The 22,638-nt window shown below is 35.2% G+C and overlaps 1 protein-coding gene across 12 annotated transcripts in view; it reads left to right on the top strand.

The window, feature by feature from the left end:
* Positions 1-22,638, top strand: part of SPATA1 (spermatogenesis associated 1) — a 56,735-nt gene that overhangs the window by 14,033 nt on the left and 20,064 nt on the right. For 4 of the 12 annotated variants that reach the window (XM_070592096.1, XM_070592093.1, XM_070592095.1 and 1 more), the window contains exons 6-11: positions 3,747-3,861; positions 4,603-4,663; positions 7,211-7,310; positions 8,039-8,164; positions 17,387-17,565; positions 19,651-19,749. In XM_070592096.1, the coding sequence (XP_070448197.1) occupies positions 3,747-3,861; positions 4,603-4,663; positions 7,211-7,310; positions 8,039-8,164; positions 17,387-17,565; positions 19,651-19,749 (680 nt within the window). Of the gene's footprint in view, positions 1-3,746; positions 3,862-4,602; positions 4,664-7,210; positions 7,311-8,038; positions 8,165-17,386; positions 17,566-19,650; positions 19,750-21,860; positions 21,949-22,638 lie in introns of all 12 variants that reach the window. The other 8 variants (XM_070592097.1, XM_070592098.1, XM_070592090.1 and 5 more) reach the window with 4 other exon arrangements.

The following is a 22,638-nucleotide window of genomic DNA, read 5'->3' as shown; positions in this document are numbered from 1 at the left end:
AAAGACTTGCTGACTCTGCTCTAAGGTATATGTTATATACCTTTCATTTGAAGTCTACCTCCAAATTATATACAACTTTATGTATAATATAAGAACCTTACTGCAGTGTACTTCTATTTCCTCCCTCATATCTTTTGTACTGTTGTTGTCATACATTTTACTTCTACATATGTTATAAACTCTACAACACTTTATTACCATTTTTACTTTACACTGTCGGTTATCTTTTAAAGAGATTAAAAATAAAGGGAAAATGACTTTTTATATTTGAGAGAGTTTCTTTCCCTTCACCCAGTGGTAGTAAACCTATGCTTTGTATCAGCTCATGATCCTAAGCCCAAGATGATCCTGACAACTTTTGCTTCTACCCATCCTTCAGCCTTTGCCTAGGACTAGTGGTGGGGGGGTTTCCTACCCTCTCCTCAGTGTAAGACTGTTCAAAGTGGGAGGGGGAGTTACCTGTTCTCTCTAGGGCAGATGGCTTTTGCTTCTATCCCTCTTTGAGAGCAGTGGATTTTTGCCTGAGCCCTGTGATGGATGAGTTTCCTGTTTCTCCCCCATTGGCTTAAAGCTTTTGCTTTGTGTGAGAAAAAAGTGTTCAGAAGGATGGGGTTTTATACCTCTGTGCCACTGATGGCTCTTTCAGGTCCCCTGCCCAGTTTTTCTTGTAAGCATGTGATACAGGCACATGGAAAGGAGTTTGCTATTAATTATTTACTCTTCTTTGTATCTGGGGATCCTAGAGATTCCAAACTGTCTCGGTAGCCCACTTTGGCCTTTAGAATTTCTTAGAATTTTAGCAAGTTACCTCTTCCTTCTGTGCTCTGCCAAAGGTGAAGCATTTCGTTTATTTCCATCTTGGAGGGAATTGGAATTCAATTCCTTACAACCTCAACTCTCTGATAAAGTCAAGAAAAGCTATTATTTTATAGATTATTTACCTTTTTCTCCTTATTCAGGTGGGAGCACTCTTTTGTCTTTCTACGTCTTAAGCAGAAGTGGAACTGCAGTTCTTAAATTTTAATATAGTCACGTTTATTAGCATTTTCTTTTATGGTTAGTGTTTATATTTTCTTTAAAAATCCCATTTTTACTCTGTGATCATGAAAATAGGGTCCTGTATTATCTTACAAACATTTTATAGTTTGCTTTTCACATTTAGTTCATTAGTCTACCAGGAATTAATTTTTAAGTGTGATGTGAGATAGAGTTCCTTAATTTTTCCATATGTACACTACCATTTATTTATGATAGTTGTGCAGTTTCTTAAAATTGCCTAATTGGTCTTTAGTAGTGCATGAGAATGCAAAATATCTGAGCTCTAACATTGTAATATTATCAAGTATGACTGATAATAATATGCACAGTATGTTTTACAAGTCCTTTAATGAGAGAGAAAAGAAGTATTGCTCTCCCATTTTTCATATAGAAATGAGTATTCCCTTCCATTTGTTATCTTCTCTTCTTTCCCATGGGTCTGTGCTACACAGCTTTACATTTTTGGCCTGCCTCAACTTATAACATGTTCAATACTTGACTCTATCTTTGCCCCCAAACCAGTATACTTTCTTGATTTTTTTCCTTGGTTTCGTCATTCTTCCAGTTATTCAGACTTTAAGCTTTGAAATTTCCCTTATTGTAGAATAATAGACTCATAGGGAAAAGGAATCTTAAAAACCATCCTGACTAGCCTCCTTGCTTATAATCTCCTTTCTAATCTATCCTCAAGAGTGCTGTCATAATCATTTTTCTTCTTACAGGTTGGATTATTTATCTCCTTGCTTGAAAACCTTTGAAAGACTGATTACTGTTTAAAGCCCAAGTTCCTTAACATGGCATAGAGAACCTTCATACTCTGACTTCAAACCCAGGGTTGCAAATTTTGGCCATGCAGGTTGTTCACTGCCTGACTCCGGCTTCCCTCATATAGATAATGATATAAGTGGAGCTTTCAGGATTTGCTTAATGTGGTCGTTGGTTCAATAATTTTTAGCTAGGAATCGTATAATACTATTAGTATTATTATAGTTTGGGGATAGGAAGGAGAGGAAGAAGTTCCATGAAGTACACTTGGGGAGAGGTAGGTAGGGACTTGAACTGCAAAAGCCTTTCTTGCAAAGCTAAGGAATTTTGTAGGTAGTGGGAAGCCATCTGAAGTTTTTAACAGGAATGGCATGATGGGATTTCAGTTCTAGAAAAACGACTTAGGTGACAATATGGAGAAAAGACTGAAGTAATAAAGACTTGAACCAGGAAATGCAGTGAAATAGAAATCAGAACTTAAAGGCAAGAGGCTTGTAAGGACTGGGCACTGTGCTGGGTGCTGTACATGCGCTATGCCACTTTAGAGATAAGGACACTGACATTAGAGAAATAACTTACCTGAGCTCACACCTGCTATGATAATGCCAGGACTTGAACTCTTGTGTGTTTGACTAAGCCCATGCTTTACAACACTGTGCTGGAGTCATACTGAACCTTTCACTGTTGCCACAAATGCTGCATACATTGTACTCTGTCTTGCTGTTTTCTTTGCTTAAACTCCTTACTCTCTTCTTTGCCAGGCAAACATCTCACAGTTCAAAACATAGTTTCACAGTCATCACTCCCTTTTCTGTGAATCTCTAACATTTTATACGTATATTTATTATAGCTCGCAAAATACTGTATTATGATTTTTTCAGAAGTAAATAGGCTTGCTTTCTTTTTGTCATTAAATTGCATAGGTATTGAATGGTGCAGTGCATCATGCTTTAAGCTGTTACTAGGAATAAGAGATAAATGTCCTGTATCGCTATCAAAATGTAACTCAAAATCTACTGTTTTGCATTGTTTTTTGGGGGGATGAATGTGGGGAGCAGTGTTTTTACTCTTAGCTTTTAAACAGCTGGTATATCCATTTTTTGTTCATTTTGCATTGAATATAGCTTTTAGAAAATCCCTGTTTGTTGTCCTTAAATGACTGTTCCAGTGCCAGCTGGGAAATAAATGGTAGCAGCCAGTCTAAAATTAAACCAATACGGGCTTCAGGTTGCAAAATATTGTGGCAACCCTTGTAAAATGACTTTTCAAATATTGACTTGACTCATTCATTTTTTCCTAAATTAAAAAAAAATTGATTTCTCCAAGGGAAAAAAATCTATATTGACACTGCCAGGTTCATGGATCTTTTGTTCATGTAGATCACGTAGAAAATTAATGTTAATGTTTTAATGACAGATTGTGTAGTTTTCCAATATGGAGAAATTCTCTTAAACTGAGGGGAGATTTTATAAATGGAAATGTATGTGAAATAACAAATGACATTATATGCCCTATATTTATACCAGCATTTTGCAGAGAAGGTTCCTCAGAATACTAAAAGCTTTCTGAAGACAAGTTTGAGTAAAACTCAACTTATCCCCCCCTTGAAAATTCTCATTGTACATAAAAACAGAGAAATCCTGCAATAGGTGTGTGTGTGTGTGTATATGTATGTATGGTGTGTATAGGTTTGTTGTCCTGTTAGGGTTGCTTAATCCAATTTTTCCCAAACTAAATTGACCAAATAATTCTCGTGTCACATAAACTAATGTTTCGTGAAATTCACTTTGGAAATTGTTGCCTTGTATCATGTATAGTAGAGTTCCTGGAGATTCTGAAACATAGGACAAGGTTATAGCATGTACATATAAAATCAAAATTTTATTTTAGTATGTTCTTAATATTATGAACTTTATTTGCTATTGGATGAACATCTACATCAGCTTGGGGAAAAGCCACTCCAAAAGAAAGCCAGACTGGAAAAAATCAAACTGGAAATTCTGAATTGCCAGGATCATTGGAAGATTCAGACAATGATTATTTTAGCAGCAGAGAAAGGTAATTAGTATAGATGTTGATTCCACATGTCATAATCTAAACTATGAGAAAAGGAGTGAGATATGCAGGGTACTGTCAAGGACTTCTAATTAGAACAAAGATACAAGTGAAATTAGTGATCTTTTCGATTAAAATTACCTTGATTCAGAACTTTACTGTAATATACAAACATGCTAATCCTATATAATGAGAAATAATCTATTGCTTAAATTTATTTCCATTGTAATCCTTTTGTCATTAGGGGCAACCTAATGACAGAAAAATTTCTATCTTTGTTTGCCTTTCTTAGAACTGATTTTTCTCCCTCTCTTAGATTCTTGATTATGGGTAACCTAATCAGTATGCTTGGGTTTCACATTGGTATCACTTCATTCAAAATTATAGCACTTAGTTTTGCATATAGTCTTTTGAAATTGACAAGGAATTTATAAACAGTTATTCACAAAAGAACTATGAGGAAAATATGTTTATAAAATTTCTGGTTATTTTAGCTTGCTATGGACGTTGGATTATGATTTGAATTTATCAATAATATAGTAAAATACAATTTTATTATTCATACTAAATGTAGTTTATGGTTATCATTGAGTTTGAAAGATAATACAATAATAGTCTTAGACTGACTTTAAAAAATTTTTAATGTTATATTTGTGTTTACAGACAAAATATATAACATATGAAAAGCTAATATTTATGGAATCATTTTTTAATATGACTTTCAAATCTATCTTTCCCTTTAAGTCAGTTGTTTCAGAAAAATGAAGATGATAGAGGTAATATCATTAGAAGAGAGGACAATCAGGTATGATTTAAAAATTTTTGTTTACATGTGGTATTGCAACATAGCATTTATACTAAAATTGAAATGAAGCTGCAGATTAAAACAGTAGAACAACAAAGATTTGCTGAAGATGCCATGCCTTTGCTTCAAAACCCAAGACCTCTGAGCTGTAATTTTTCTACTAGGGCTTGTCGCAGACTCCATGATTCCAATCTACCACACATCAAGCATCATTGGATCAGCACACAAACACAAGTGGCGGCACCACATGCAAAGCCTCTTGGATCACCTTGTGAGCCTTCTCTTACCTTGGGCCCACTCAAAATGGACAGTCTTTTAGATTACTTGATTGAAAAAGAAAAAATAGCAGCATGTCCAAATGCTGTAACTATTTCTCCAAACTCATTCTCACTGGTAGCTGAGGCTGGATGCAAAAACCTGTTTTTCACTTTAAAGGGGCAGTCTCAACATGTCCCACACCAGGGAACTACCAGAAATTTCAGTGATTTGGCAGGCTCTTGAATTTTCTTGAGGTTTGTCTCCCATCCTCTAACCTCTAAGGTTGGAAAACTTTTATTTCAAGAATGTTTCTGAAATAATAATTTAGAGAACAATTTAAATAGCAGATTTGTTCTACAAGATCACAGTTAGTCTTATCTTAGATCTTCTTTACCTTTTATATATAGCACTTTCTCTCTGATCTGTTTTACTGTTTTCTTTATTTATGTTGCATTTTCTTTGCTCCTTTCATTTTTGTCCTCCGTTATCCTTAGTGTATTTTTGGTCATATCTGTTCCTTCTTAGATATCTGCTAATTTATTCATTTCTGAGAAAATTGTATTTTGTCTTTAAATTCTTTCTTCAGTTTGGCCAACTTCCATTTCACATCTTCCTGTTGTTTTCCATTTTTCGTCTGAGTTTTTAAATTTCAGATTTACAGTGTTTGTTAATATCTGCAAGTGTTTGCTTAATTATATTTAATCTATGTTGGAAGTATTGTTAAGTTTTTCTCTGCTTCATGGTTGCCTATTTTTGTTTTGTTTTGTTTTAGTTCTCAACTTTGAGGGTTTTTAAAAAGTAACATTGTGTGGATGCCAAATTATTTTGTAGATGTTGTCCATGTTTATTGTGTTGGATTTTTCTGTATTAGTAGTCACGGGTGTTCTTATAGAGGAACAAGGAGGGGCATTTTGGTGGCTTATTCTGCTTCTTAGGTCAGGAGTGCCCTCTTCTGTTGATATAGTCAAATGCAGTTATTTATTTATTTATTTATTTTTGAATGGGACCTTTTGGGGAAGGAGTCTGTTTTCCTTGAATTCTTTTCTACTAACTTGATTCAGCAGAGCTTTTATCTTGGCCACTTCTTTTCTCTTACCATCTAGCCCTGAAGGAGCACCTTTTGCTTCTGAAGCATTTTTCTCTCTGCCAGAAGCCATGTCTTCCCATGATTAACTGAGCATCTCTGGCCCCATACATTTTACAAGCCCTTTTCTTTTGGACTCCTCATAGAAAGTGCTGTCATTTACCAGATCTTATCCTTATTCTCAGTATTTCTCTTCTGGATGTAGGGCCTTCTCCTTCCAGACTAAACCGTGGTTGGTTTTTACTGTGTATATTTTATCTGTGTATATTCTCTCTAATGCGTAGTCCACATCTGACTCTGCTTAGATGCAGGATCCTGGGCACTCTCTGCTGGTCCAGGATGTTTATTTCCTTACTTATGTGTAAATTAAAGTATGTGAAAATTAAAGGATTCTGTATCCTAGCTATGCTGTAGATATAAATTATGGGTGATTTTACTTGCTTTCCTTTTTTAGTAGTTGGGAGGGTGTGTGGAGAGATTCTAATTTAGGTGGTTGTCGTTATCCTGTGGGAACTTGACCTTATAAATTAAGAAAAGAAAAGAAACTAGAAAAAGAATAATAAAACAAAGAAAGTAGGAGTAAGGGCTTAATGAACATACAAGTAGAAACTAATAAGTTAAAGAAGTAAAAATCCTAGCAGAATTAAAAACAATTCAAGATCTATACAGTAGTAGTGGGAGAAACATCAACATTGGTAAGGATTTAGGTAGTTTATAAAAAAAGAGTGGAAACATAAAAATTAGGAAAGATGACGCCTATATAAGCACAAATAGAAAGGAGATAAAATATATAAGAATAAAATATATGCAAAAATTTTTAAATGTGAGATAATTTCCAATTTTGTAAGCAAATATAAATTATCAAAATTGGCTAAAGATGAAAAAATCACTAGCCATCTTAGAAAAATTTTAAAAGTTATCATAACAAGTAACTGAGATCAGAAATCTTGGAAGGAAATCACATTGAGAAAGGAATAATGGATTCTTTTTTTTTAAAGTTTGATGCACCTGTGTATAATATCCAAGTAACGGTGGAATGGAGAAGTTGGAGCATAAGAGAGTCTATAGCTGTAAATACAGAATGGGAGTTCCTCACCATATAAGTAAAAAAAATGTGTTGCTGTTGTGGATTACCAAATGCTTACAGATAGGTGAAAAATAACGTCACCCTACCAGCTCTTACCAATTGTCATGTTTGCTTACAGATAGGTAAAAAAGAGTGTGTCACCCTACCAGATCTTATTGATTTTCCTTCACTTCCTGCTCTTTCTCCAGGAATAACTATCTCCTTATTACAGATTGAGAGTAAGTATGATGACACCGTAAGTACAGGTGATTCTGTGAGGCAGTTAAATAATGAGGAATTGGTGTTTAATGGGTATAGAGGTTCAGTTTGGGAAGATAAAAAAGTGCTGGAGTTGGATGGTGGTGATGGTTGCACAACATTGTGAACACACACAATGCCATCGATCTGTACATTTAAAAATGGTTAAAATACTAAATTTTATTGTCTGTATTTTACAGCAAAAAAGTTAAATTATTTTGAAGTATATGAATTTTATGTTGATTACTGTGTATGTTTAGTCAGTATTATTATTCTGCTTTTAAAAAAATACTTTAAAATGTACATTTTCCATGTAAGATTTAAGTGCAATAACTTTGGCCAAAAGAATTAAACCAAGAAGTGTAACTACCTGAGTTTTACCTAGTTTCTATGCATATATGTAAATGCAGAAGACACATACTGTATTCTTTACATAAATATAAATCCCCCTATATGTCACTCTTGGAAACTGAAATGACTCCTCTCTGTTTTTCAGAGTGGCAAATGCTATCCTGCAGCAAGAAAAACAGAGTTTTTCTTTTGTGTGTGTGTGTGTGTGTATGTATATATATATATATATATTTATATATATTTATATATATAATTTATTCTTGCTGTTTTAAGCACTTTTAGGTTTTACACTCTGTATTTTAGGATATGAACCATCTTCTAGCTTTTAGACATTGATGAGTATGGGTTATAATCTTAGGAGAGAAGATTATTGAACAAATGAAACAAGTAAAAGAAGAAAGAAGGTATCTGGAAAGAATTAGAGAAGAACTAGTAAAAAAAGTTGAAAAGCTATTTGAACAAAGCAGATTGAAGAGGTATCAAGGTAAAGTTTATTACTTATCTTTCATCACTATAAAGAAAACTTAAGAGCCAGTCCTGATGGCCTATTGATTAAAGTTCGGCATTCTCACTGCTTCAGCAGCCTGGGTTCATCCCTAGTTGCTGAACCACACCAACTGTCTGTCAGTTGCCATGCTGTGGCAGCGGCTCACATAGAAGAACTAGAAGGACTTACAACTAGGATATAAAAGCATGCACTGGGGCTTTGGGGAGGGAAAAACAAAAAGAGGAAGATTGGCAACAGATGTTAGCTCAGGGCAAATCCTTCCCCACACACACACAAAAAAATCAAATTCAATATGTCATAGCAGTTTTATAGAATTTATGTTTTAAAATAAATAAGAAAATTATAATTAATTAATATTTACTATTTTATGTTATGGTTTAACCAGTACACTGTTGATAGAAAACATAAAATCATTGTTCAACTCTTTACACAATAAGTGAAACATGCTTTACATAGGATTTTTAAAATTAAAATATTTCTTATAACTGGCATTCATTTTTTTTATTCATTCTTCCATTCATTTATTAAATATTTGTTAAGTGCCTACTGAATTTAGCCACTGTTCTAGGGGCTGAGTAGATACTAGTAGCAGACACAATCTTGTCCCTGCTTTCAAATGGGAAATGATAATCAAGTTAAGTAGTAATGACACATCCTGATGAAGGCTATGGTAAGGGAATTACAGAATTCTGTGCATAGGAAGCCAGAAGAAGAACACCTAAATTAGATGGAAGAGATTCCAAGAAAGGCTTCCAGGAAGAGTGTTACATAGCCTAGAATCTGAAGTGTGACTCCTCTTGGCTTGTGCCTCTTAGCTGCAGGCCTTCAGGCATGCTTTTCCCTCTGATGGCTACATCTTTTTCTCCTATCTTCTCCTTCTATCCCTTTCTTCCCAGTTTATGTGGCTATTTCCTACTAATCATTCAATCTCAGTTTGGATATCACTTTAGAAGCCTTCTTTGAGTCCCTTAGTCTCCCCTAGGTGCTTAATTTTTTGATATGTATTCTGTCTGCTTTGCTAAACTTAATGAATGTGAGAAATTATGTAGCAAAAGTAGGTAGTTTTCTTGCAATAGAATTAGAAAGAGTGTTGTTCGGACTGGTGGAAGTGGAAAAATGAGCCAATGTGGAGAAAATATAAGATAATCATTTGAGAGATATTTAACAATTTGAGAGGCCTGCATTTTGGGTTGTGTGTGAGGATTATAAGGGTGAAAGGTATATATGGAGTTGACTGATTTTAGGATTCTCAATTTACAGCAAAATTATTGCTTCAGTACTAGAACTGACTGAAGGTTATGGACAATATCAAGAGAGATTTCTGACAGTTCCACCTCATAATATTAAAGTGTTATCCTGGACGTGGTGGCAGTGACTCAGCCTTGTTATACTGTTACAAGAGCAATTTTATCAGACAAATTTGAGCAATGGACTGGAAATCACAGGACCAGGATTCTAATACCAGATCAATCTTTTACTTACACAACTTATTTCTCCTCTTTGTGCCTCACTCTGATTATAAAATGAGAATGATCAATTTCTGCTTCAACAGGAATGTTTCAAGATAAAAGGCATGTATCAGCCATCAAGTATGTACTGAACCTCCTATGTGCCTCAATTCTCAGCATTGTTTTAGATGCTGAGGATACAAGAGTAAACAAGACAGACATGGTCCTCCCCTTAAGGAGCTTGCCTCTAGTGGGAGGAGAGAGACAATAAACAAATAAGTTAGGCGATATCAGCTACTGATCAGAGTGGAGATGTCAATTTAAAAGAGCGTAATAAAGAGTCATAGGGCAGGAGAGATGCTTTGGAGTTTGCAGGGAAGACTTCTCTGAGGAGATATCATTAAGATTTGATTAACAAGGAGGCAGGCATGTGAAGAGATACAGGAAAAAGAGTCCGAACAGAAGGAATATAAATGTCAAAGTCCAGAGATAGGAATGAGCTTGTGTTATTAAGGACCTGAATAAGGCCAGTGTGGCTGGAGCATGAGAAATAAGGAGAAATGTCAAGGGAGATAAAACCAAAAGGTCAGGGGCTGGCCCGGTGGTGCAGCAGTTAGGTGTGCATGTTCTGCTTCGGTGGCCCGGGTTTCGCTGCTTTGGATCCTGGGTGCAGACATGGCACCGCTTGTCAAGCCATGCTGTGGCAGGCATTCCACATATAAAGTAGAGGAAGATGGGCACAGATGTTAGCTCAGGGCCAGTCTTCCTCAGTAAAAAAAGGATTGGTGGCAGATGTTAGCTCAGGGCTACTCTTCCTCAAAAAAAAAAAAAGGTCAGCGAGGAACACACAGGTCAATTCAAGGAGTTTGGATTTTATTCTAAGTAAGATGAGAAGCCACTGGAGGATTTTTAAGCTAGGGATTTACACGATTTTTAAAATATTTTAGAAAGATCAGAATAACTGCTGTATGGTATAGCATGTAGAGGGGCAAGAGTGGGAACAGAGAAAGGTAATGCAACTTTCAAAAGACACTGGTGGATTGAGTTAGGGATGTAGCATTGAAGAAGGTGGGATGTGCCAGATCCTGGAAGTATTTTGAACAGTATTTTGGACAATCTACCAGTAGAACTTGGTGAGGGATTGGATATAGGGCGTGAGGGAAATAAATAGCTAAAATCCTAAGATAAACTGTCATAAAGTTATATAATTTTAATCAAATCATCTTATATCATAGAATTTTTAAATTTAGGGTTTACATTTTTTTGATAATCTTAAAAAAATTAACATGGTTCCTGGGGGTGGAGCAAAATGGCGGGGTGAGCTGACCTGGGATTCTCTCCCCTCCAAAATACAACAAAAGATTGGAAGAACTGAATTTCAGAGAATAAACATAATGCCAGCTCGTTAGAGACCTACAATACCAAGAAGGCGGATCGGGAAGGAGCGGGGGAGGGGCCGCGTGACCGGGGGATCATCCAGGACTCCTGCCGCTGATTCAGTGGAGACCCGCTGACAGGGGGAAAGCTTCTGTCTGCGGGGACCCCATAAATCAAGGGCCTTGGGAGACCAGAGAACAGAACTGATCGAACCCAGACCGGTGCATGTGAGTAACAGCCCCTCCCCAGCAGCGAAGCCAGTGGGCGCAGCCATCTTGCCCGAAGGTGGAGAGCTCATAACACGCCACTCTCGACCCCCATCTAGTGGCGACAGGCTGTAACTGCACCTGAATTCTACCACCATGAGAAAAAACCGCTCCTCTACCATCCAGCAATTTATAAAAGCCCCAGACCAGAAGGAAAACAATAAAAACACAGAATTAAGTCCTGAGGACTTGGAATTAGGTAAACTAAGTGATAATGAATTCAGAGCAGCTATAATCAAAAAACTCAATGAGGTAGACAGAAAGATAGAGAAACAAGCCGAGTTCTGGAGTTACTTCACAAAAGAGATTGAAATCATAAAGAAGAATCAAACAGAATTGCTTGAGATGAAAAACACAATGGACCAGATAAAACAGAATACGGATTCCCTGAATGCCCGTGTAGACAACGTAGAGGAGAAAATTAGCATAATCGAGGATAGACCGGCTGAATGGCGCCAGACAGAGGAAGAAAGAGAACTAAGAATTAAAAAAAATGAGGAAAATCTCCGAGAGATAATGGATTCAATGAGGAGTAAGAACATAAGGATCATAGGAATTCCCGAGAGTATGGAAAAGGAAAATGGAGCAGAAAGTGTGCTTAACGAAATTATTGAAGAGAACTTCCCAAATCTAGGGATCAACGGAGAAATGTGTGTAGAGGAGGGTTTTAGATCTCCTAGATTTGTCAATGTAAAAAGACCTACTGCAAGGCACATAGTAGTAAAGTTGGCAAATAGGAATGATAAGGAGAGAATACTCAGGGAAGTAAGAAAAAAAAGAGAATAACCTATAAAGGAGCCCCTATCAGACTGTCAGCAGATTTCTCTACAGAAACCCAACAAGCTAGGAGAGAATGGAGTGATATATTCAAAGCTTTAAAGGATAAAAACCTTCAGCCAAGAATACTCTATCCAGCAAGAATTTCCTTCAGATGAGAGGGAGAAATTAAATCTTTTCCAGACAAACAAAAGTTAAGGGAATTTGTAACTAAAAGCCCTCCGTTACAAGAAATCCTCAAGAAGGCTCTCATACTTGAAAAAAGAAAAAAGGGAGAAAGGGGACACAATCCACAGACTAGGGAGACCGATGGATAGAACCAGAACAGGATAGCAAATATTCGATTATAGCATTAGGGTAAAGGTAAGGAAACTACCAAAACAAGGACGATCTTAGCACTCTAACTACAAATTAATAAGACGAGTTGGAATAAAAAATGAAAATAATTATTTAGGAGGGGAAGAGCAAAGGGTCTAAATCAGTATTGGTCAAGTAGGTAAGAGACCACCAGAGAATAGACTATATTATACACGAGATTCTAAATACAAACTTAAAGGTAGACACTAAAATAAAGTACAGAACAGAGTCACAAATCATAAATACGGAAAAATCTAAGAAACCCAGCATAAGAAATTGCAGTATTAAATGGGAAGTCTAAAGCACACAGGAAAAGAAACACAGGAAAACAAGATAATGAGCGACAGATTAACAGCATTAAGTCCACATGCATCAATAATCACTCTCAATGTGAACGGATTGAACTCTCCAATAAAAAGACACAGAGTGGCAAAATGGATTAAAGAACAAGATCCAACAATTTGTTGCCTCCAGGAAACACACCTCAGCCCCAAGGACAAACACAGACTCGGTGAAGGGGTGGAGGACAATACTTCAAGCAAATAGCAAGGAAAAAAAGGCAGGTGTTGCAATTCTCATATCAGACCAAGTGGATTTCAAAATAAGACAGGTAAAGAGAGACACAGAGGGACAATATATAATGATCAAAGGGACACTTCATCAAGAAGAAATAACACTTATAAATATCTTTGCACCCAACACAGGAGCACCAAGATTCATAAAGCAACTATTAACAAACCTAAAGGAAGATGTTAAAAACAACACAATAATAGTAGGGGACCTCAACACCCCACTCACATCAATGGACAGATCATCCAGACAGGAAATCAACAAGGAAATAGTGGAACTAAATGAAAAACTAAAACAATTGGACTTAATAGACATATATAGATCACTCCACCCTGAAAGAGCTGAATACACATTCTTAAGTGCACATGGAACATTCTCCAGGATAGACCATATGTTGGGAAACAAGGAAAGCCTCTACAAATTTAAAAAAATTGAAATAATAACAAGCATCTTCTCAGATCATAGTGCTATAAGGCTAGAAATTAATTACAAGAAAAAAGCTGAGAAAGGCACAAAGATGTGGAGACTAAACACACTACTGAACAAGCAATGGATCATTGAAGAAATTAAAGAAGAAATAAAAAAATACCTGGAAATAAATGAAAATGATAGCATGCCATACCAACTCATATGGGATACAGCAAAAGCTGTATTAAGAGGAAAATTCATCGCAGTACAGGCACATCTTAACAAACAAGAAAAATCCCAAATAAGCAACCTTAAAGCACACCTAACTGAACTAGAGAAAAAAGAACAAATGAAGCCCAAAGTTAGCAGAAGGAGAGAAATAATAAAAATCAGAGCAGAAGTAAATACTATTGAAACGAAAAAGGCAGTAGAAAGGATCAATGAGACAAAGAGCTGGTTTTTTGAGAAGATAAGTAAAATTGACAAACTGCTAGCCAGACTTACAAAGAAAAAAAGGGAGAAAGCTCAAATAAACAAAATCAGAAATGAGCGAGGAGAAATAACAACAGACTCTGCAGAAATACAGCAGATTATAAGAGAATACTACAAAAAACTATATGCCAACAGAATGGATAACCTAGAGGAAATGGATAAATTCTTGGACTCCTGCGATCTCCCAAAGCTCACTCAAGAAGAGGCAGACAATTTGAACAGACCAATCACAAGGAAAGAGATTGAAACAGCAATCAAAAACATCCCACAGAATAAAACCCCAGGACCAGATGGCTTTCCTGGGGAATTCTACCAAACTTTCAGAGAGGATTTAATACCCATCCTTTTCAAGCTATTCCAAAAAATTAGGGAAGATGGAACACTTCCTAACACATTCTATGAGGCCAACATCACGCTGATACCAAAACCTGACAAGGACACCACGAAAAAAGAGAACTACAGGCCAATATCACTGATGAACATAGATGCAAAAATTCTAAACAAAATTTTGGCAACCAGAATTCAGCAATTCATCAAAAGAATCATACATCAGGATCAGGTGGGATTCATACCAGGGACACAGGGATGGTTCAACATCCGCAAATCAATCAACGTGATACACCACATCAACAAACTGAGGAATAAAAACCACATGATCATCTCAATAGATGCAGAGAAGGCATTTGACAAGATCCAACAGCCATTTATGATAAAAACTCTGAACAAAATGGGCATAGAAGGAAACTACATCAACATAATAAAGCCCATATACGACAAATCCATAGCCAACATCATACTCAATGGGCAAAAACTGAACCCCATCCCCCTGAAAACAGGAACGAGACAAGGATGCCCTCTATCACTACTCTTATTTAACATAGTACTGGAGGTCCTGGCCAGAGCAATCAGGCAAGAAAAAGGAATAAAAGGAATCCAAATAGGAAGGGAAGAAGTGAAACTCTTGCTGTTTGTAGACGACATGATCTTATATATAGAAAACCCCAAAGAATCCATTGGAAAACTGTTAGAAGTAATCAACAACTACAGCAGAGTTGCAGGGTATAAAATCAGTTTGCATAAATCAGTAGCATTTCTATACTCCAGTAATCAACAGAAAAAGAACTCAAGAATACAATACCATTCACAATCGCAACAAAAAGAATAAAATACCTTGGGGTAAATTTAACTAAGGAAGTGAAGGACCTATAGAATGAAAATTACAAGGCCTTTCTGAGAGAATTGGATGACGACATAAGGAGATGGAAAGACATTCCATGTACATGGATTGGAAGAATAAACATAGTTAAAATATCCGTTCTACCTAAAGCAATCTACAGATTCAACGCCATCCCAATCAGAGTCCCAATGACATTCTTTACAGAATTAGAACAAAGAATCCTAAAATTCATATGGGGCAACAAAAGACCCCGAATTTCTAAAGCAATCCTGAGAAAAAAGAACAAAATGGGAGGCATCGCAATCCCTGACTTCAAAACATATTACAAAGCTACAGTAATCAAAACAGCATGGTACTGGTACAAAAACAGGTGCACAGATCAATCGAACAGAAGTGAAAGCCCAGAAATAAAACCACACATCTTTGGACAGCTTATCTTTGACAAAGGAGCTGAGGGCATACAATGGAGAAAAGAAAGTCTTTTCAACAAATGGTGCTGGGAAAACTGAAAAGCCACATGTAAAAGAATGAAAATTGACCATTCTTTTTCACCATTCACCAAAATAAACTCAAAATGGGTCAAAGACCTAAAGGTGAGACCTGAAACCATAAGGCTTCTGGAAGAAAACGTAGGCAGTACACTCTTTGACATCAGTATTAAAAGGATCTTTTCAGACACCATGCCTTCTCAGAGAAGGGAAGCAATAGAAAGAATAAACAAATGAGACTTCATCAGATTAAAGAGCTTCTTCAAGGCAAATGAAAACAGGATTGAAACAAAAAAACAACCCACTAACTGGGAAAAAATATTTGCAAGTCATATATCTGACAAAGGCTTAATACCCATACTATATAAAGAACTCTCGCAACTCAACAACAAAACATCAAACAACCCAATCAAAAAATGGGCTGGAGACATGAACAGACATTTCTCCAAAGAAGATATACTGATGGCCAATAGGCACATGAAAAGATGCTCATCATCGCTGATCATCAGGGAAATGCAAATCAAAACTACACTAAGATATCACCTTACACCCGTTAGAATGACAAAAATATCTAAAACTAATAGCAACAAATGTTGGAAAGGTTGCGGAGAAAAAGGAACCCTCATACACTGCTGGTGAGAATGCAAACTGGTGCAGCCACTATGGAAAACAGTATGGAGATTCCTCAAAAAATTAAAAATAGAACTACCATACGATCCACCCATCCCACTACTGGGTATTTATCCAAAGAGCTTGAAGTCAGCAATCCCAAAAGTCCTATGCACCCCAATGTTTATTGCAGCACTGTTTACAATAGCCAAGACGTGGAAGCAACCTGTGTCCAGCAACAGACGAATGGATAAAGAAGATGTGGTACATATATACAATGGAATACTACTCAGCTGCAAAACAGAACAAAATCATTCCATTTGCAATAACGTGGATGGACCTTGAGAGAATTATGTTAAGCGAAATAAGCCAGCAAGAGAAAGGTAATCTGTGTATGACTCCACTCATATGAGGAATTTAAAATTATGGACTAAGAACAGTTTAGTGGATACCAGGGGAAAGGTGGGGTGGGGGGTGGGCACAAAGGGTGAAGTGGTGCACCTACAAGATGACTGACAAACATTAATGTACAATTGAAATTTCACAAGATTGTAACCTATCAATAACTCAATAAAAAAAATTAACATAAGCATATTCTGGTAGACTAGCATGTAGTTTGTGTTCCTGTTAAGTTTGTATTTAGAATCTCACTGGTGTCAAAGTGATTCCCTAAATTGGCAGTGTTTAATTTCCAATTTTCTCAACCAAGGGTCTCAGGTTTGAGAAACTTCTGCCCTATAGAGGTTTGGGCTATATTGGGAATAATTTTGATAAATGATGAATCAGAATCAGCTGATTTGACAAGACGTAGTCATTTTAGGGGGTGATAAAATAAGGAAAAATCTAAAAAAATATATTATGCCTTTTTCTTTCATAGTTTTAATTATATAAATAATAATTAAAATCAGATTATGGAAAAAAGTAATCAAAATAAAAAGTATACATATTTTGCTATAGGTAATATTTTTAATAAAGATTTTTTAGAAATAACTACAAACTTAAAGAAGAACTTGGTTGTGGTCCCTGGATTTATCACTATTTTACTATGTTTGTAGACAAGTCTTTTTATAATTCAGTAAACATTTCACTCCTAGCTCTAAAGTCCTTAGCATATAAAGGAGGAAGAGGAGAGAGGAGAAGGGTTTAAATTAACTCTAGGGTCCTTTCCAGATTGAAAAGTTTAATCCTTTAGTCTGACTCAAACTATAGGCTTTGGTTTTTTTTTGTAGCCTCTGATGGTTGGAAGAAAAAGTACTTTGAAACAAAGAAAGTTACAGCATCATTGGAAGAAGTTTTAACAAAACTTAGAGAAGATCTGGAACTGTATTATAAAAAATTGCTCATGCAACTTGAAGCCAGGGAGATCAAGATGAGACCAAAGAATCTGGCAAACATCACAGACTCTAAGGTACTACTAAATGTGTTCACATTCTATTAGAGAAGTTCTATTCAAAATATATGCTTTATATAGCACAACCAGAAGGACCTGCAACTAGAATATACAACTATGTCCTGGGGAGCTTTGGGGAGAAGAAAAAATAAATTTAAAAAAAAGATTGGCAACAGATGTTAGCTCAGGTGCCAATCTAAAAAATGTACATATATATATGCTTTATAATTGTTCGTATTATCATATTTAGGATGCTTTGGGCTATAGGTAACAAAACATTGACTTGAACTGGCTTAAACAATAAGAAAATTCATCATCTCATGTAGAGGGTGCTGAGGAGATACAATCTGCTGCTTAATGATGTCTTTAAGGGCCAAGGTGCTGCTGATATTTTATCCCTGTTATTTTCAGTGTTGGCTTCATTGTAAGACTGTTTTTCCTCATGGTAGCAATAAAGTTGCCAAAGGCAAGTAAGGCTATATGCCTCTAAAACAAGAGAGAACCTCTCCCAGATGCATGGAGTATATGAAACTTTCCCTTTAGCATGGTGACAGATCAACCAGGCCTGCTCTGGATTGCTAATAGTTCCTGGAGAATGCTGTGTGCTGACTTAGACTACTTAGGATCTACCTCTGTACTTGGCAATTGGGTCACTTTTTCTGATTCTATGGGAAAGAGATGAATACTTCATGAAGGATGACAGCAGACTAACAGTGTTCACTGTGTTCCTTTTTTTTTGGTTGTGGGGGTGGGTGGGTAATAATACCAACGGAATCTAAAGGTATTGATATTCGAAAGAAATTATTAAATTGTATTAATTTTGTTCACTTTTTTCTTGAGATAGTCTTGAATCTTGACAGATGAGAGACATGAAGTTTATTTTTTAATTGAATAATTCCACCATATAATTAAACAACAAACAATTTCTGGAGGCCAGTTATCAGTTTAATTTTTGTTGGCTGATCCCACTTATCCAAAAAAGATTTTATCATATGTTAATTATGATTAAGAGTATGGATTTAACTTTAGACATGATGAAATATTAAAAGTTTACTCTTGTATTTTTTTCCCAGTTTTACTGAGATATGATTGACATATAAAATTATATTAAAGATATATAACCTAATGATTTGATTTATGTATACATTGTGAAATTTCTACCATAATAGGTTTAGTTAACATCCATTACCTTACTTAGTTACAGACTTTTTTCTTAGGATGATAACTTAAGATCTATTTTCAGCAACTTTCAAATATAGAATACAGTATTGTTAACTGTAGTTACCACGCTATGTGCCACATCCCCAGAACTTATTTGTCTTATACCTACAAGTTTGTACCCTTGGACCACCTTCACCCATTTCCCTCACCCCCACTCCCTGCCTCTGACAACCACCAATCTCTTCTCTGTTTCTCTGAGTAAAAGTTTACTATTTTAGATAAATTTAATGTAAAATCCAGTTAAGCTCAAGTAATGGTTTGTCCATATTAGCTGATTTTTTTTTTAGATAGCTGATACTTTTTATCTTACTGTTTTATCAAGTTCAATATATGCTGTGTTTTTCACAAAGGCAGCTTAAAATTTTAAATAATTTCTTTGTTGACCATTATACCTCATAAACTTTTCTGAAAAGTAACCAAAAGAGCTTCTCATATTAAATGTTTTCTTGTATTAAATAGATTTCCTTGTATGAAATATAGTATGTCATTACTAAATATTTTAAAGTAATTCTAATCTGACTTAGCTCATAAAGTGTTATGCCAATTTCTAAAGCCTTCTAGTATCGTAAAACTAGTGTATTCCTTTCATAGTAATAGTTGTTGGCTTTTATGGTGCTAATTTAATGGTAACTTTTACAAATATCATTTATTTTTATAATACATGAATAATGGTAGTAGAACAGAAGAGAAAGTGGTCCCTAAAACATAAGAAATCAACAGTCAATAGTAATTTACCCCAAAGCAATGTTTATTTTATGGAATAGGTTATTTTCATGATTTGCTCTTTCGATATTTGTTGTCGCTTCATAGCTTATGTTGCAAGGTAGTTAAAAATGAGTAGACGTTATACTAAATAAAGATATCTTTATATATCTCACACAGAATTACCTTATAATCCAGATCACTGAGGTACAGCATGCAATTGACCAACTTAAGAGAAAATTGGATACTGACAAAATGAAGCTCATAATAGATGTTAAGGTAATTTGCATTTCTCCTAATCAGATTATAACATTTATCTTGAAATAAAGTATTTTGGTGTTTTAACTCTGGGTATCCATAGCATAAGGGTAGTAAGGATTGACTGCCTTAAAATTGTTACTTTGACAACAAAGAGCATGAGTGAAAAAATGTATAAGAATAAGCACTAAATCCTAAAAAAGATGCATATTATAACAAGGCCAAAATAAAATTTAGTAAAATTTCACTAAGAATTAAGAGAAAAAGACCCTGTGAATAGGTAGTTTCAATAAAATATTTTAAAAGAAGTAATTTTCATATATTAGAATCATTCATAAATAAGTCGGACAAACCACTGAGCTCTCTGAGCTCTGATTTAATTTTTTCCCCTCTCTTGTGTAATTATCTCATTCTCTCTGATTACTCTCATATATATATAATTATGTAAATGCTCTCAACTCACCTCTTTATCAGAAATAGCTTTATGACACAGAATAATGACCCTTTTCTAGAATCAGCACTGTCCTCTGCGATGATGGAAATGTTCCATACCTGCACTGTGCGATATGGTAGCCCACTAGCCACATAAGGATATTAAGCACTTGAAATGTAGCTTGTTGTATGACTGAGGAATTGAATTCTAAATTTTATTTAATTTTAGTTAATTTAAATTTAAATAGCTATACGTGGCAGGTGGCTACTGTATTCGACAGCGCAGTTCTGGATTCTTTTCACCGGCAGCGTTCTCAAGGCTAAGCCTTGGCTTAGCACTGAGAAGCTTAAACTTAAAATACAGAAAGGGGAAAGGACAATTTTTAAGAAAACATGAGCTACTTAACATTCTTATATGGTATGCACTCAAAAAAATAATTTGTTGGATGAATGAAAACTTTCTGTATTCAAAAAAATGGAGAGAAGCCTATGTGGAAACTTGTACACTTAAGGAGAGTTGGGTGGTTAGAAGGCAGTAATAAAAATGCCCCCAGAGCCTTCAGTTATGACTTTCTCAGTGGTCTTTTTCCCTGGAAAGCATGCCTATTAGATCTTACAATCTTTGTATATTTTAACCTTATAAATATCACTTATTAATGATTTAAACCCAAATTAGAATTATTAGTACAAAAACAGGAAAGACAAATAGAAAAAAGGGAACCAAGTTTTCAGCTTACAGACTGGGGAAAAAAATCCTACATTTAACCACAGTGCCTAATTGGCACATAGTAGACATCATTAAGTATTTATTATTGATTTCTGAATGATTTACTCAAAACTACCTATAAAATTCAGAACTTAGGGACAGAAAACCTAGCCTGAGTCTGTTGCAACTGTATTCAAGATAGTATAGTATAAGCAGTGTGTCTCAAAGTGTAATGAGCTGTCAGCTGGGGATCCTGTTAAAATTAGCAGGATCTGACGCAGTAGGTCTGGGGTGAAGCATGAGATTCTGCATTCCTTACCAACTCCCAGGTGATGCTAATGCTGCTGGTCCACAGACAATACTTGGAATAGCGGGGGCTCTGGTACCAGATCGGTTTGACTTTGAATCCTGGCTGTTCCACTTAACTAGTTTTATACCTTGAGCAAGTTACTTAACTTATAGGCATCTCACTTTCCTCAGCTGTAAACTGGGGAAAAATAATAGTATCTGTCTCAAAAAGATTTTTGAAAGAATCAAAGGGGTTAACACTTCTGAGTGCTTGCCACAGAGTGAACACAATTATATTTCTAAAGTAACTATTCAGTTTCTAAGAGCTAGGAATTAAGGTTTTTTGTAATTTTCTTTTTTGTTTTTGTTTTTACTATTTTATTTACACATTGAGAACAACAGATTTTGAAGCTTTAGCAAAAGATAAAATTCTTTCTCACTCGTTTTTCAGAAGAGTTTAATTTTATTATGTCTTTATACTAATAAATGAAATTATTTGATAGCCTATCTAGCAGTAAATAAGCATGCTTATTCAACAGGACTTATGACCTATGCATTTACCATGGGGACCCAGTGGGAGTAAAAGCATTGAAGGCAAATGAGAGAGGACAGTTAAAGCAGTTACAAAACCTCTATTTATGTTATAATGATATAATTTAGAAGGGTAAGATGAAAGTTCATTTCTGAAAGGTAATTCTTTTTATAGATGAGAAAACAAGCAGTTTCAGATTTACGCACATTGAAAGCTGAACTAGCACAGAAGAAAATGAATACATCTTTACAATCTCAATTAGGTGTGTTAATTTAAAACTTTTGTTTGTCAAAAAATTTAAATATTTATTTGAACAGATTTGTTTAACCATTGTTCTCCTTGGCAATGTTTTATATAAAGCATAAGTTTTATATTTTTTCACTTTTCATGTGGGTATTACAAAGTATTTGAGGAAATATGTGTAAAAAAGCAAAATAGTGGCTCTGGTTATTTTTGAAAGTTTCAAGTCTATTACATATCTTAAAGTACTATATTTTATAATTTTCATTTTTAAGTAGTCTTCAGTTTAATAGCTAATAGGACTATAAAATCAAAAATCATATATTTTAGTAAATATGAATCGATTTGCATATAAATAGAGACAATTTGTTCATTGTATTTTAATTAAAAGCAATCTGGAAATATAAAAGAATCGGGATATTGAACTTGCATCCAGAACTATGATAGAGGATAGTATCTAAGAATTTAAATTTGAAAAATTTATTTTAGAAATAGAAAATCAATGGTAATTTAGCAAATGCTATGGAAAATGGTTGGTTTTACTTTGCATAAATAATTGTGTAAGTAGGAAATGAAATAACCTGGAGACTGAATCATCATTTATTCCAATTTGTATGGGAAAAAATGTGCAGAGAAGGCAGGATTTATGTTTAATCTTAGCATTTATAGAAATCAATATAAGAGCAACACAGTGTTCTTCTTAATTGCCGTG

This window comes from Equus przewalskii, chromosome 24 (assembly GCF_037783145.1).
Source record: "Equus przewalskii isolate Varuska chromosome 24, EquPr2, whole genome shotgun sequence".
NCBI lineage: Eukaryota > Metazoa > Chordata > Mammalia > Perissodactyla > Equidae > Equus > Equus przewalskii.
This window is presented reverse-complemented; position numbering and strand designations above follow the sequence as displayed.